The sequence below is a fragment of the Macrobrachium nipponense genome, chromosome 26 (genome assembly GCF_015104395.2).
Source record: "Macrobrachium nipponense isolate FS-2020 chromosome 26, ASM1510439v2, whole genome shotgun sequence".
Taxonomy (NCBI): domain Eukaryota; kingdom Metazoa; phylum Arthropoda; class Malacostraca; order Decapoda; family Palaemonidae; genus Macrobrachium; species Macrobrachium nipponense.
The window spans coordinates 77,876,717-77,892,847 of NC_087215.1; the positions used below are offsets into that span (position 1 = coordinate 77,876,717).

Sequence of the window (16,131 nt, forward strand, 5' to 3'; positions counted from 1 at the left end):
ATGTGCAAAATGTGCACCGTGTCCTACTTAAGTTGTATTTCCATACATTATTCATTAACGGATGGAAAGGCAAGAGAAAAAAACCATAATAATAAAATAAAAATATGATGGATTCACTTACCTAATCTTGTCAAGCTGCTTCAGTCCCTAGACAGGTCGAGGAGGTGGTCCCCCAGCAGGTAGTTTGTAGGGGGTTGTGGTGCGGGGGAAGGGGGGGGGGGGATTTCTAAGCTTTACCGCCGTCCCTCCCTCGAACGACTTTTCCTTGGCACTCATGGTGCCTCACTCAGATCGTAGAAGTCTCCCCCAAACTAGACAGTATGGCTGCAGATCATCCAAAAAAAAGCTCGACCTTTAGTACCACCGTTTCTGCTGTTTTCCACACTCTATATCCGGCCACAAAAACGCTCCCATTGGGTCTACGTTGTCTCAACTCAATGTAGACGTAATACTTTCCTCGTTATTAACGATTAAGTTCAAGGAAAACTCCCCACCACTGACCCAACTAACACCAAATTTGAACAGAAGCGAATGGTTGCTGCTGGTCGGTCTGCCAACCTCTCTCTCTCTCTCTCTCTCAATGCTTTATTACGGCCCCCCAGAAAACTATGGTAGATATTAGTGTGCCCAATTCATGGCATGTAATAGTATTATCGATAAGGAAACATTACGGTTGGAAATCTCTTGCATTCAAAGAGGAGGGTTTGAGGAGGAAGCAGGGAAATTACGCGTCATAATTGTGTCTCTCGAGTAATAGGCGAGTATGATTGCTACCGTCATTTGGGGAGAAGTTAATTTTGAAATTGTAGTGTGGAGGATCGCTCCAAATTTGGTTGAAATCGGGTCATCACCAACATTCATATACATATTTTCAAAACATACATCAATGGAATCATTTGGATGGGAAGATATTACGGTATTCTCGTATAACTGGATGAATACTAGATTGTCCTTTTGTGTGTACCACTTCTCTCTCTCTCTCTCTCTCTCTCTCTCTGCATACAGTTAGTAAGAGAGAGACACTAACACCCATTTGCCTCTTAGACAAAATAAACCTTAAGGCATGACATGCTATATACTAGTCTTATTGTCATGCTACTCAATTACCTTTCTTATCCCCCAATGAGGAAGACGCGGACTTATTTTACCCAGAGAGGACTTGAAAGCTTGAAGGACGCAGCCACTAAATTCGACCATCTTGAGTGATGTGGGTTCCTTCCTTACTTCCTTCCGAACGCTTTGTTTGTCCGTCGGCACCTTTTCCCGTCAGCGCATTTCGTCAGTCCTCAGATATTGATAGCTACTGAGGCTAGAGGGCTACAAATTGGTATATTGATCACCCACCCTCTAATCATCAAACATACCAAATTGCAGCCCTCTAGGCCCCGTAGTTTTAATTTTATATAAGGTTAAAGCTATGGGACGGGCCATCACTGGGTCGTTGCTGAAAGCTTCAAGGGCCGCGGCTTATACAGAAAACTCGATTGTGCCAAAGAAACTTCTGCGCATATTTTACATTTTTTTATTATTAATTATGATAATGGAATTGCATCATGTCAGAGAAGATCCCGACGCCTCTAGCGCCAGTGGCAACTGTGACCCCGCTCCAACCCCCCGTCTGCTTTTTAACACCTGTTCGCATCTAATAGCATCTGCATTCGTCCACCTGTGTCATGGTACCATCTTGGTATGACCCAAGGAAACATCATTAACATATATACCTGTAACAAGCTGATGATGGGAAGGTTATAAAACGCACAGAGAAAAATATATGAACTATATGCTATACGAACGGTTATTATACCTAATAATAATTAATAATGATAATAATAATAATTGGCAGAATTCGGTTAATTAATGTAATATAGTACCTTTTCTATTTTACTTACAACTGGCTCAGCGATACTTAATAATAAAAGGCCAATATTCACACTGGGAGAAATATTGATGCCACTTCATCACGCAGTCGAGGCCGATGGATAAACGCTTCGTAATCAAATATATCTCCTCGATGGTATCCAGAAACAGCAGGAGGACTTTGGGAACCTATAAAGGACGACTGACGCCCTTCGACCACTTCTCTCTCTCTCTCTCTCTCTCTCTCTCTCTCTCTCTCTCTCTCTCTCTCTCTCTCTCTCTCTCGGAAGAAGATCTTGGACTTTGTCTGTATACAAGCGCGTTTGTGTGCTCTGAAAACTTTCTCGATTATTTAGGTGATACGAAGATCTACATCACCTAGAATTGACTGAAAGCTGTGGTAGTACTTGGTGATCAGTGCTGTGACATCAGTGTGTTTACGAGTTTTTGAACTTAGACTTTATATAGGATTAAAAATCTCGTTCACTCGGCCATACTGTAATGAAAGTAAACACTTGGTGACAGATTCCAAGCTTTATTCAACACATTACCAAACTACCACATCTGTAACAGAAAAACAGACAACAATAACTAACAACATTCATGCACACATGAACACAAGCACATAACTTATGACAATCATGCTACAAAACATTAACATTGAAAAACATAACAATAAATAAAACAACATAAAGAAATAGTTTGATAGCTGACCTACCACAACACGTGCCACCATTGTAAACAATGAGTGGAGTGTTACCAAAACGAAAATGGTAGTGATGATCAGTGTTGCCAACAAATAATAATACTACATTCTCCCCTCCTAGAAAAATTCACCGTTAAACTAAACAAATGTATTGGTTTAATCCCATCCGTAGCAATCAGGAGGCCTTGACACACGAGTGGATCTTCTTAGCTCAGTGGGCTCACTGGGCACATGAGAATCACGGTTATCATGAGTTTGTGAACTTTCATGAGTTTGTGCATCCTGCACTTCAGGTGTAACATGAGTTTGTTCATCCTGCACTCCAGGTGTATTTGGGGACTCCATCTCTCTTAACGATTCAATCTGGTGTACAGGAATCGTTGCACCCTCAGGACTTGGAGCTAAGTCACGAGTAGACACAGCTGATTCTCTTCCGTCTGGATATTTGACATTTGCATACATTGGGTTTGCTTTCATGAGTTGAACCTGATCAGTTAATGGTTCATGTTTGCTAGACCTAACATGTCGTCGCAATAGTACGGGTCCAGGAGTCAAAAGCCATGATGGTAATGTATTTCCAAGACTAGAGCATCGCTGAAACCTAAAGAAACGTTCATGAGGGGTTTCATTGGTTGCTGTACATAAGAGCGACCTAACTGAATGCAAAACCTCAGGAAGTACTATCTCCCAGTGTTGAGTCTTAAAGTCACGAGTTTCAAGTATTAAACTAATAGATTTTCAAATAATACCATTGTATCTCTCAACCTGGTCGTTCCCCATCGGATGATAAGGTGTTGTTTAGCTTGTTGCAACCCCTTTCTGAGAAAGGTACATTTTCAGTTCCTGGGACATGAAAGAAGGACCTTGATCTGAATGAATAAAACTAGGCATTTCACAAAGGCCTAAAATAGATTTCAAGACATTTGATCACTGTTTTAGAATGCATGTTTGGACAGGGAAGCACAAAGGGGAAACGTAAATACTCGTCAATAACCGTAAGAATGTACTTGTTGTTCGTGGTAGAGGGCAGAGGCCCCTTGAAATCAATACTAAGACGTTCCCTTGGCTGGGTAGCCTTTATGAGGACTCCTTTTCCTGGACGATGGAATTGCAGTTTTTGTTGTGCACAGATTTTAAAAGAAGCACACACTCTTTCCACGTCATCTGTTGAAAAGGGGAGGTTTTTGGATCTCACAAAGTGCAAAAGACGAGTGACCCCAGGATGGCAAAGGTTCTCGTGGATGTCAGTGAGATTCGACATTAAAGAAATAGAACAACAATAGGCACGAGTCAGGGTGTCCGGTGCAATATTCTGTTTCCCAGGATGATACTGTATGGTATAGCTGTACGATGCCAGCTCCAACCTCCACTCTTGTATCTTGTTATTCTTTATTTTAGTTCTCTTCCTGCTGTCTAACATGAACATCACGGATCGCTGATCAGTAATCAGAGTAAAATGTCGTCTCGCTAAGAAATGGCTCCACTTGTGAACAGCTTCAATAATAGCTGTGGCCTCCTTTTCCACTGCTGGATAATGCAACTCACTACCCTGGAGCGTTCTTGACATGAAAGCTACCGGCCGGCCACCCTGGTTTAAGACTGCTGAAACAGCAACTTCCGAAGCATCACACTCCACAACAAAGGGAAGGCTCTCATCCATAGACCGTAGTGAAACATCCATAAGTTGTTTTTTTAAAGAGTTAAAACCAGCTAGTGCTGGCTCACTCAGTGGAAAAGTATTTGTGTTTACTAAGGGATGAATCATATCGGAAAAACCAGGGATCCATTTGGCATAATATGCAAACAACCCTTGAGCTCTTCGCAGAGACCCCATATTTGTGGGAGGCGGTAATTCTTGAAGGGGACGTAATCTGTCAGGGTCAGGCTTTATCACATTATTACCGACACAATACCCTAGAACACTGATTGTAGGAACAGACACAACCGATTTCACTTCATTGAGGGTAAGCTTCCGTTTCCGAACCACCTCCAAGAACTTTTGAACGTTTTCATCATGTTCAGCTTGAGTTAATCCACCTACAGTAATATTATCTAGATATGGAAAAGTATCTTTGAGGTTCTCATCTTCAACTAGTTTGTCCATAGCTCTTTGGAATGCAGCTACACCATTCGTGACACCAAATGGAATCCTACAAAACTGAAAAAATTCCCCTGCACCCTCAAAAGCAGTGTACTTCCTCTCACTCTCTTTAATGCTGATTTGGTGATATGCACTCTTCAAATCAAATGTAGAGAACCCCTTATATTTTGCAAGGTCATGCACCATATCCTCTATCCTTGGGAGGGGGTATGCATCTAGTTCTGTGTATTGGTTAATGTTCTGGGAATAATCAATGCAAAGTCTCTTTTTGTGCCTGCCAAGTGGATCTTTGACTGCTACAACCTGTGCTCTCCAAGGGGATATACTTGGCTCAATGATACCTTTAGATCGTAAATGTGATATCTGGTCTTTTACAAACAGCTGGTCATTCTGGCTATAGCGACTAGATTTAACTGCAATGGGTTTACACTGTTGAGGTAAGTTCGGAAACAATGACGGTTCATCGATATCAGCTGTTGCTAATACACAGACAGGTTTGGCTCCAGTTATCTTTAAACTTAGTTTATTCCCTCCATATTGAAAAGTTACGCTCTGGTGTTGCTTTTGAAAGTCATAACCTAAGATAACATCACAACATAAATCCTTCAGGACCCCGAGCTGGATACGAGGATATCTCTGATCAAGATGCACTAAGTCTGCTGTAACAAACTCAGGGGAACTAGCATTTAAAGATTTTGATGCTATTGAGACTGCTGTACCTACAGGAACTATTGTCAAATTTAGTTTCTGTGCTATTTCTTCACATATAAAACTATCTGAGCTACAAGAATCAATTAGTGCCTTCAATGAATGGCCATTTACAGTGATGTTTGTAGCTGCATGTGAAAGATTCTTTGGATAAGTGGCAGCTATTGTAAGCAAACTGGGGTTATACAATGCAGCAGTAGTACTACCTGAAGCCTTTGATTTACAGACTTTTGCAAAATGACCTGTTTTACCACATTTGTTACATTTAACAGTAAGTGTGTAAGTGTTTACATAATAAAAATATGGAATGTTAGTCCATATATATAAAAGACTAAAACTAAAGAGGTCAACCAGATTGCTTGCAGGAATGTGATCAGACTAGAGACGCTAAAGATGACGTATACAATAAAAGTAGGCTAAGATAACATGCCGTCACCTGTAGTCATTCAATTGTTTATAAACTTTAGTCCAAGCTTCCTGCTTGAGACAAACACCGTGACCTATAGCTCAAGCGGCCTACGTGATTAGTAACTATGTCATCTGATTGTGTGTTCGTATGTAACTATGTCATCTGATTGTATGTTCATATGTTCGAGCTACTGTCTGTTCTTTTATGACTGGTAACCGAGATGGTAGTAGAGGCAGAATAGAGTTAGCTATCGTCATTAGAAGACCTGTACCTCTTTACCTAAGCTTTATCATGTAGAGAGAATAGAATTAGCCATCATCATTGGCAGAAGCGATCAAGCTATCGTCATTAGAAGACTTGTACAATCATACCTGATCTTCACCATGTAAATTCAGAGAATATAAGTATTTTTGTACTTCGTGGTTTCTACTAGATCCTCACCTCATCTCCGAATCATCATGAGTTTAACACATCGTCGTCATAACCAAAGAAGATAATACCGACTTCGTAAGTGATCTACAAACCCCAAGACACTCCCATGAATATGGAAGTGCAATACCAACCGACTTAGCGTAAGATTATCGCAAGTCTAACATTACCTCACAGGACGCCTTATTATACAAGGCAACAGCCCTAAAAGTGGTGGCAGCGGCTGTACGCGCCTAAAAGTGGTGGCAGCGTCACAGAAGAACTCTACAACTTCTCCGAAGTAAAACCAGAATAATAAATCATGAAGTCAACGACAACGGAATCAGCAGATTCTTCAAGCAACTTATTAACATCGTTTAGTGAGCAACTTCAGAAAACAACAAGAACTCTTTAACGACGACGAAAGCAAGAGATTCTTCAAGCAACTTAGTATCATCGTTTAGTGAATAACTTCAAGAAACAAAACCGACATGTCCTTTTCCTACGGCAACGCAAGCTTCGTCTCTCATTAGAATCATTCAAGAAAACATCATTAGTGAGTGTTTCCGGCACTGCAAAAAACAAACCGAACGGATTTTCAAGGGCTTGAATCATCCCAACTGCGCGCACGGGGAAACTCAAGCCAAAAAACCAGGTCATCCGCTAAATAGAGAAGGAGGACCAAGGCCGTGTGTCGTTATCGGAACACCGTGACTTCCCACAAAAGCAAGCTAAGTACAATTTTTTATTCATTTGGAGTAACTTTGAGTGTTTCCTTTGCAGGTCGAATTTCGTTATTCCTGTTTTCTGAAGTTACGAGACATTCTTAATCTTACTTTTTTACAGAAATTATCTACATCATTGAGATTTCGCTACTGCGAGTTTTTATCTTTGAGTGTCTGTTTCCAGAAGTTCTACTGAAATATCAGAATCATATACTATGTTAATTTTATCATTTTGGGTGATTATTAATCCCTTACGTAACAAATCATATTAAACAGTGAATATGCGTTTACGCAGTGGACGTCTGTATTTATACAGATGCATGGATAGGGTCGTTAGGCACCGTAGTGATAAGAAAACACACAAAAACAAGTGGAACACCTTGACAAATCTAGATCAATTAGAGGTAACACTATTTCGGGTCATGACAATAAATGCTCCTTTGCAAAGTCCCGATCGCAGTTTTAGCCTTGAGTTTTTTGAGTTATATAAAATATCGAACCTCAATGACTCAACTTAAAAATACGGCTGGATTGCAAGGAATAACATGTCTATAAAAAATTTACATTAGGCTAAATGCGCTGACCAGGATCCCTCACTATTTCAAATTTTAGCAAACTATGAAGTAAACAACAGCAAGTACACGATAACGCAGTAGAGATAACTTATTTTAATAGTAATCGCTCAATTCTTTATAGTTCGTCATTCATATGTTCGTTGTTTTATACATAACTAGCAGCAACATAATGCTAAAAGATACAATACGTTGTCGATGGTAATAAAGAGAAGGATCCTAATTATTACAAAAAGAAATAGGTAAACAGTAGCCCTTTCAGAAACAAACAAATCGTGCTGAAGCACTTGGGTATTGTGTCATCTAGTCAGCGGTCAAGGTCAGTTAAATCTGCCGAGTGTAGCAAGCAAAGCACATTCCATTTAAGCGACTTCAGCGGAAAGGGAGAGCGATGTTGGAAAAATTAAAAAGGAATTTCCCTATGCATTGCACGACAGTATCAAGTAATCAGAGCAGGCTCTAGTAATTTTAATACAATAAGTTATTATAAGTAGTGGTGGATTAAGCCCAACTGTACGCGCCGTAAAAATTAGAATATCTTGTTTTATTTCTTTAGTACACGTAATATCCTGTATTTACGGACTCACCGTCTGTTGTTCGAGCTTCCCTAATGAGAAGTCCGGATAAGCGAGAGCTTACAGATACCTCTATAGTTATAAAAAACATTGATCTGTCTCTAGTGTAATTGTAAGATCCATCTAGGGGTATACAAAATAATATATTACCTCCTGCAAAATAAGGCGTGTTTATCAAAGGAAAATTATATAAACCTTCAAACATATTAAAATCCGTTTGAATAAAAAAGAGACAGTTAATCAAATAATAACTTATATAGAGGAACTATACATTTGTCTCATAAATCGTAACATTGTTCAAATGACCCAACATAATTCTCCCACAACCGCAGTCGCAGTTTGCACGCAAAATCTCGAGAAGCATGCACCCTCGAATGTCATAGTGCGTGTAAAAAGACTTTGCTGGGAAATGAAATTTTAATCCTTCCCGACACTGAAATATAACGATTTCTGTGAACAAAGCCCTAGACATGGTTGACTAGCAGCAACAAGTTAAATCTAGTGATCCACAAACATATACATATCGTGGATACGGAAGTTATAAATATCGCATTTTTTATTGTTGCTAATTTTTAATCCCGCCCAATCAGTCGTAGATGAATCTCTTATACTCTATCTAAAGTAATATCCGTAAAGCCATTCAAGCAGAGGTGATTCAGCAGAAATTTTTTTTATCTTTTATCTGAATACCAGGAAGTTTCTCCACTAGCGAGTGATCTCTGGGGAAAATGGATGTAATTTAACACAAAATACGGTCTAAGGACAAACATAAAGCTATATACGTACCTTCGTATAGACTCTCACTGAAATTTCAAAATAGAGGTAAATGACGCAGTTGAAAAATGTTAGTAATAGGAGTCATTAGGAAATCAAATAAGCCCATATAATTTTTCCCTCAAACGTCATGCCATAAAAGATCGGACTTGGCGTATCTCCGTAGATTTCTGTCACTTAAACAAGGTTAGAATAAATTTTTCACCAGCTTGGACTTACTTAAAAGCTTTTACCAGATACCATTACCTAAGTGATTGTACCTCATACACCGTTTTCAGCACACTCAGGGGACATTATCAATTTTTACGTATGCCTTCGGCTTACGTTGCGCCCCAATTACAATATAGTGTTTGGAGACTTTTAGGGGATACCCTACATGCCTATATTGGATGATCTTGTAATCTTTTCTAATACCTTAGAAGTACATTCACATAAACTAGAGCTAGTGCTACAGAGACAAAGACAAATAATCTCAGAGTAAAATATCTAAATGTGAGTTAAAAAAAAAAAAAAAAAAAAAAAAACGAACATGTTTATCTAGGTTTTATGTGTCTAGTCAAGGTCTTAAAGTAGTCCATGGTAAGGTGTCGGCTATTCATAACTTCCGGTACCTATTAACGTAAAAGGGGGATACAGCACTTTTGCGCTGCAGTGGGTATTACAATCGTATGTAAATATGTAACTCTTCAATCATGGTAGCTCCTTTAACAGATCTTACGAAGAAGAGCGTAGATTTATTAGGGTCTAAAAAGCATCAACAGGCGTTCGATATCTTAAAAGCGGAATAATGCAGCTCACCTAACTTAAAAATCCCTGATTTAAATAAGGAATTTTTTTTTATTGCAACAGACGCCTCAGACCAAGGGGTAAGAGGGGTACTACTTCAGTAATATGATAAACAGTTCTTTCCTATAGCTTTTTATTCACGTAAACTAAAGCCCTCTGAAAGTAAATAAGCAGTAATAGGCAAGGAAGGGCTAGGTATCTTTAACTCACTAGTACATTTTAAGTTCATAATCTACGGCTATCCTGATAAAATCCTTACTGACCATGAGTCACTTACCGAGTTTTTCAAAGGCTTTAATCACAGTCCAAAAGGAACTCGGTGACAAATGATCATTCAGGTCTTTGGAGCCAAGATAAGATATCTACCTGGGAAAGCAAATATCATAGCTGACGCATAATCGCGCAATCCCGCACCATACTTCAAAGAACCATTAATTAGACTAAAAGATATAGAAACATCCGTGCCTATTGTTAAAACCGTATCTAAACAAGAAAATTCCTTAACCCAAGAGATCGCGAGCATTGAATATCTGGGTCGGGGCGCCGAACTGTTACAAACTGAACAAAGCAAGAGTCAGTAGCAATAAGCAAAAACAATAAACACTTCGAACGGAAACAGGGTCAGCGGCTAAGCAAAAACAATAAACACTTTGAGCAGAAACCCTAAAGCAAAAGTATATTTAAAGTATATGTATCAGAATAATGTAATAAAATGTAATATTATATGTAGGTCCGTGACGAGGAAAACCCGAAGAACACAGCAGGTGACTAACGACCAGGTAGTAGTAATAATCTCTTTCATACCAATCGTCATAAACTGGTTGCATTCCGTCATCCAGTGGTTCCCTATTATGTCACAGAAAGCCAAATCACTGTTTTACTGGCCTACGATGCTTACAGATATAAAAAGCACATAACTAATTGTAACACGTGTCATGAAAACAAGGGATACACTAAGACACCTGTCAGTTTAGGGGCCTATCCTGTGCCAAATCAATCCTTGAAAGAATATACTTAGAATTATTAACAGAATTACGAGTCTGACAGAGGGAATAAACACTTCTTAATGTTAATAGTTCCTTGACACATTATATAGAATTAATAGCACTAAAAACAAACACCGCAATTGAGTGCGTTAGGAATATTTATGAGTGCTAAATCAGTAAACATGGAATTCAACACATAATAATCTGTGACTCGGGTGGTGTAAATCAATAATAATCTCCTTAACACGTTGTGTGAATTCCTATCCATAAGAAAACCAATAATATATTTTATCACCCAGAGTCAATCGGTTTTGGTAGAATAACGGATAAATAAAAAAGTGTCAATGTCTTACGAGTTACATTCGTGATATTGGATCCGAACTGGATTATAGCGGTTCTCGCGGTTTTAAATACCTATATCATTTATATCTTGTATCTATAGAATTGATGCCGCAAGTAGCCTTATACGGTACGCCGCTAGAACACTTTTCCACATATTCAAGCCAACCATTAATTTATCAAATATATATAAAAAATATATAAATAAATAAATATAAAAAATAAAATAAATATGGATACAAGTGGAGTCAATATAATACACTCCGTAAGAAGTCGGAAGGGTTACAAATTATAACAAAAAAGGAATCACGATAAAATCAATAAGCAAAACGTAACCATAGGTTAATTAAATATCCAAATATATATGCGTAAAGATTTTAACTCTAACTTAACGCTTTAGTAATGACAAATAAGCTAAAAGTTCAAATACATATCAAAACCTACTGACATATTGTCTGTCCCGGTGATTTATATTCGTAGTCAATGAAAAAAAAAAAATATAATAATAAATAAATAAAATAATATAAAATAAAAGAGATTTTAAAGTCAGGAAGTCTAGAAGTGAAAATGTATATCTATGCAAATAATCTTATACAGGGCAAATAGTATATATAAAATTTGTATGGAAACCCTTTTCATTAGTTTGAATAAGGAATATCTAATTTAACAGTATTACATTTATTTACAATCATGCAGATATCCAACATGAAACTAATATATTGTTCAATTTTGGTACTGTTTTTTTTTTTTTCAGACATTCTTTTCGTGTGGGTCGACTATTAAAAAAAAAAAAAAAAAAAAAAAAAAAAAAACAAAAAAAAAAACAAAAAACAAAAAACAAAAAATTTATACTAAGTCGTTTCTTTTACAGCAAGTAACGTAACTCTTAAGCTGGTGACGACGTCATCAGTCTAGAAGATGCCTGTCGCATTTGCCGAATAATCATTGCTCTTTATAACCTCAATAAACCGCTTGCGAAGCAGATTGACTGGAGAAAGGAATGCTTAGCTCATGAACTTCAAATGTGGTTCATAGGTCACATGACATACCACAAAACCTATTCTTATCCATGTGTGCAATGCAACTTTAGTTAAGGATTGCAATCATTTTAAAATTAATGAACAAAATAAGCAAATAGAATTTCTATAACAACAAAATGAATTAATTTTCTCTGAACCTCATAGACAATTAGAAGTATCAAGTCATGGATATGAAATATTTACTTGCAACATTAGTCTATCACAATTCAAGTAAAATCACATTCATGGGAAAATGTCACATTTTCTTGAAAAAAAAAACTCAAAGTTTATATAGAAATTAGTTACGTAGTGGGTTTTTTCGTTGCCTCTCCTACCTATTAATAAAGTTTTAAAAATTAACCTCAGAGGATGCGCGCGAGAAAATTGAATATGAAACTTTTGTTAGGGGCACATAGGATCAGATTTTATCACAACTTAATTTCAGTTAGCATAGAGAAATACAGAATCATGATTAATATTCTCTTTGACTCTTATGTTGCCTGGCAATCTTACAAATAGCTCCGTTTTCCACTTCTTTGTCTAGTAACTTACTACCAGTAATATCGAATTTTCTTTGAGATTCGTATTGATATCTGTTTATTTTTTATAATTATGGATATATTTACAAGTCATCATAGACCTGGATAGGTTCACTCATTGCTAATGCCATGGATAAAAAAGTTTGTACAGCTGACTCTTTTGAATTCCATAAAAAATCAGCGAATTCATGTGGGTTAAGTCTGGTCTAAATGGCTTTCTTCCCCCCTGTATTTGGATGTCGTCTGAATTTATTTTGCCCTTGTGACAAGTATAATTTCACTTGCAGGCTGATTAATGGAACCTGGTTACAGTATCCTGCAGTACGAGAGTTTCACATCGCAACTTCAAAAAATCGTTCGTTGCTGCGGACGACGGCAGTCGAGTAACAACCGCCTACAATGTGAAGGGAATAAGCACCATCATGGACTTCTTCGACCGACACCCGTATCCCGACGTTAATCTCGTTCAATGCGGAATGCTCCGGCAGCTGTCGGAAATCGACTACAAAAGGGCACTACTTCCGACAATTACGACCCAAGAAGGATATTCAACTCTACTTTGCTGGCGAAGGACTCGTGCTGGGGATGATTTTATTATTCATCGCGAACGTAAACGTGTGGCTTAGGATGCAGAGAACAAGTATGAACGCAAAATAGAACGTTGGACCCGCCCAGGCATATTTTCCCCTTGTTTTAACCATGCGAAATTGGCCATTTCATTTGGCTATAGGTGGTTGTCTGGAACTGTGTAATGGACGAAAAGTTGTTGGAAAGCTAGTTAAATGTGAAGTAGTATAACCTCGGTCCATCCTATATATATTATATATATAAAGTATCATGTATCCTATATATATATATATATAAAGTATATGTTTACTATATTAAATGATCAAAATAAATTAAAAAAATCTAAATATATCTTTGCGTGTACGCAATAGGAATCTATTTAAAGTGCACATATATTAATCATAATTATATGAATCCATATACATATGTATAAAACACTCAGGTAGCCTATAATCAATCTGTAACCTTTTATCTTACCAATATCTGCAGTTATTTATGAGTTAGTATATGAATTAATGAATCAGATATATAACAGTTAGCATAAAAATCAACGAATTAATCAGCATAAACATTAATAATTTTTATCAATTCATATATGAAATTTTTATCAGTTAAAATATGATTTTTATCATGTTAATCTTTGTTCTATGCGATTATCAGAGTAACATTAGTATTTTCTGTAGCATATGTATCTTAATGAGATGAAGTGAAAAACTGTATCAGTATATATCACGTGATCACTATTATTTACGAATATTATATGCATATTATGTCTAATATCATTACTTGAATCTGTATTTGTGTACACCATGAATTTTTTTTTACTTATAAGCATTTTCTATTATCTATATATATTCACATAGTGTCTGTATCACACTCCTATAAGTCAAATGCAAGTCAAGTTTGAGTAATATTCAGTGGTTGGTTTTGGTAGCTGACTGAGCTAATGTAAGTGTTTACATAATAAAAATATGGAATGTTAGTCCATATATATAAAAGACTAAAACTAAAGAGGTCAACCAGATTGCTTGCAGGAATGTGATCAGACTAGAGACGCTAAAGATGACGTATACAATAAAAATAGGCTAAGATAACATGCCGTCACCTGTAGTCATTCAATTGTTTATAAACTTTAGTCCAAGCTTCCTGCTTGAGACAAACACCGTGACCTGTAGCTCAAGCGGCCTACGTGATTAGTAACTATGTCATCTGATTGTGTGTTCGTATGTAACTATGTCATCTGATTGTATGTTCATATGTTCGAGCTACTGTCTGTTCTTTTATGACTGGTAACCGAGATGGTAGTAGAGGCAGAATAGAGTTAGCTATCGTCATTAGAAGACCTGTACCTCTTTACCAAAGCTTTATCATGTAAAGAGAATAGAATTAGCCATCATCATTGGCAGAAGCGATCAAGCTATCGTCATTAGAAGACTTGTACAATCATACCTGATCTTCACCATGTAAATTCAGAGAATATAAGTATTTTTGTACTTCGTGGTTTCTACTAGATCCTCACCTCATCTCCGAATCATCATGAGTTTAACACATCGTCGTCATAACCAAAGAAGATAATACCGACTTCGTAAGTGATCTACAAACCCCAAGACACTCCCATGAATATGGAGGTGCAATACCAACCGACTTAGCGTAAGATTATCGCAAGTCTAACATTACCTCATAGGACGCCTTATTATACAAGGCAACAGCCCTAAAAAGTGCAGGACAACTCACTCTACCTGTACTGTGGAGTGCATTACCACAAAAATAGCATTTCCTCTTAGATAAGTAAGCAGCAGCAACAGCTGAATCTCCAGGTGAACTTCTTTCTGCTTCTTCTTTTGTTGGCTGCTGCTGCTGGTCACCACTGGGCTGTGCCTGCCGCTCTGGAACTAAAGCAGCAGTATGAGGAATGGGTGATGTATACGCGTCGGCACTACGCTGGGCAAGATCCAACGTAAGAGCTTGACTGTGTGCAGCCTCCAGGTTCAGTGACTTATTTTCTAGTAGGTGCTGACGAATAAATGCTGAGACAATACCATTGATAAAGGCATCACGTAATAGCCCCTGCCGATATTGCTCAGCTGTGACTGCCTGGAAGTTACAATCCTTGCTTAGCTTATGTAGCTCCCTCAGAAATTCGTCAAGGGATTCTCCTGACTGCTGTCGTCGTGTCGCCAAAACATGCCTAGCAAAAACTTCATTCGGCAACTTGACATAAGCACTCTCCAGTTTGGCGATTGCACTCTCAAAAGTACTACAGTCTTCAATGAGTTCATACACACTCGGGGACACAATTCACTAATGCCCTAAACTTGTCTGGTGCAGCATCTCCACTTTCTTCTATGAAGTTGGTGAATGTTTTATGCAGTGGTTCCACTCTTTGGCTGCAGTGGGTGAGCTGGGATCTGTGTCCAGTCTGGATGGCTTCAGCAGCTTGGCCATGATGGGTATGTGTTGAATAAATTGTAATGAGAGTAAACACTTAGTGACAGATTCCAAGCTTTATTCAACACATTACCAAACTACAACATCTGTAACAGAAAAACAGACAACAATAACTAACAACATTCATGCACACATGAACACAAGCACATAACTTATGACAATCATGCTACAAAACATTAACATTAGAAAACATAACAATAAACAAAACAACATAAAGAAATAGTTTGATAGCTGGGACCTACCACAACACGTGCCACTATTGTAAACAATGAGTGGAGTGTTACCAAAACGAAAATGGTAGTGATGATCAGTGTTGTCAACAAATAATGATACTACACATACGACTACGTTCAAGTTCTTCAAAACCACGCATGCGCAGTACAGAGTGTGTGACGTGGTTATCCCCGTCATGTCAACGTTACTGTACCATAGAAACGAAATCAGATACGGGCATTGTTAAAACACCAGTAGATAATGACTATGGAATTCTCGGGACCTGGTGCTCTCGCTGATGTTGAGGAGGACCTTGCTCTAAGTGATGATAATGTTGAAGAGCATCTGCTTACACAGGAACATTGGCCACGACTTGTCTCTACTAAATCTCATAAGTTG

The 16,131-nt window shown here is 37.9% G+C and overlaps 1 protein-coding gene across 1 annotated transcript; it reads right to left on the reverse strand.

Annotated features, from left to right (window-relative positions):
• Positions 1 to 2,719: 2,719 nt before the first annotated feature.
• On the reverse strand, positions 2,720 to 15,892 carry LOC135199749 (uncharacterized). Its single transcript, XM_064227907.1, has 5 exons — positions 15,862 to 15,892; positions 15,353 to 15,507; positions 14,811 to 15,084; positions 3,928 to 5,614; positions 2,720 to 3,164 (listed from the first exon to the last, which is right to left on the reverse strand). The coding sequence occupies exons 1-5, from the start codon at positions 15,890 to 15,892 to the stop codon at positions 2,720 to 2,722; spliced, it is 2,592 nt and encodes an 863-aa protein (XP_064083977.1).
• Between the last annotated feature and the right edge of the window lie 239 nt (positions 15,893 to 16,131).

Excerpts from the sequence above, each read along its gene's own strand:
- LOC135199749 (XM_064227907.1), bottom strand. The coding sequence starts at position 15,892 with ATGCGTGGTTTTGAAGAACTTGAACGTAGTC. Across the intron at positions 15,508-15,861 it reads TGAAGAACTTGAACGTAGTC|CTGCTGAAGCCATCCAGACT; the intron begins GTATGTGTAGTA and ends ATCATGGCCAAG. Across the intron at positions 15,085-15,352 it reads TGAATTGTGTCCCCGAGTGT|CACCTACTAGAAAATAAGTC; the intron begins GTATGAACTCAT and ends TTTATTCGTCAG.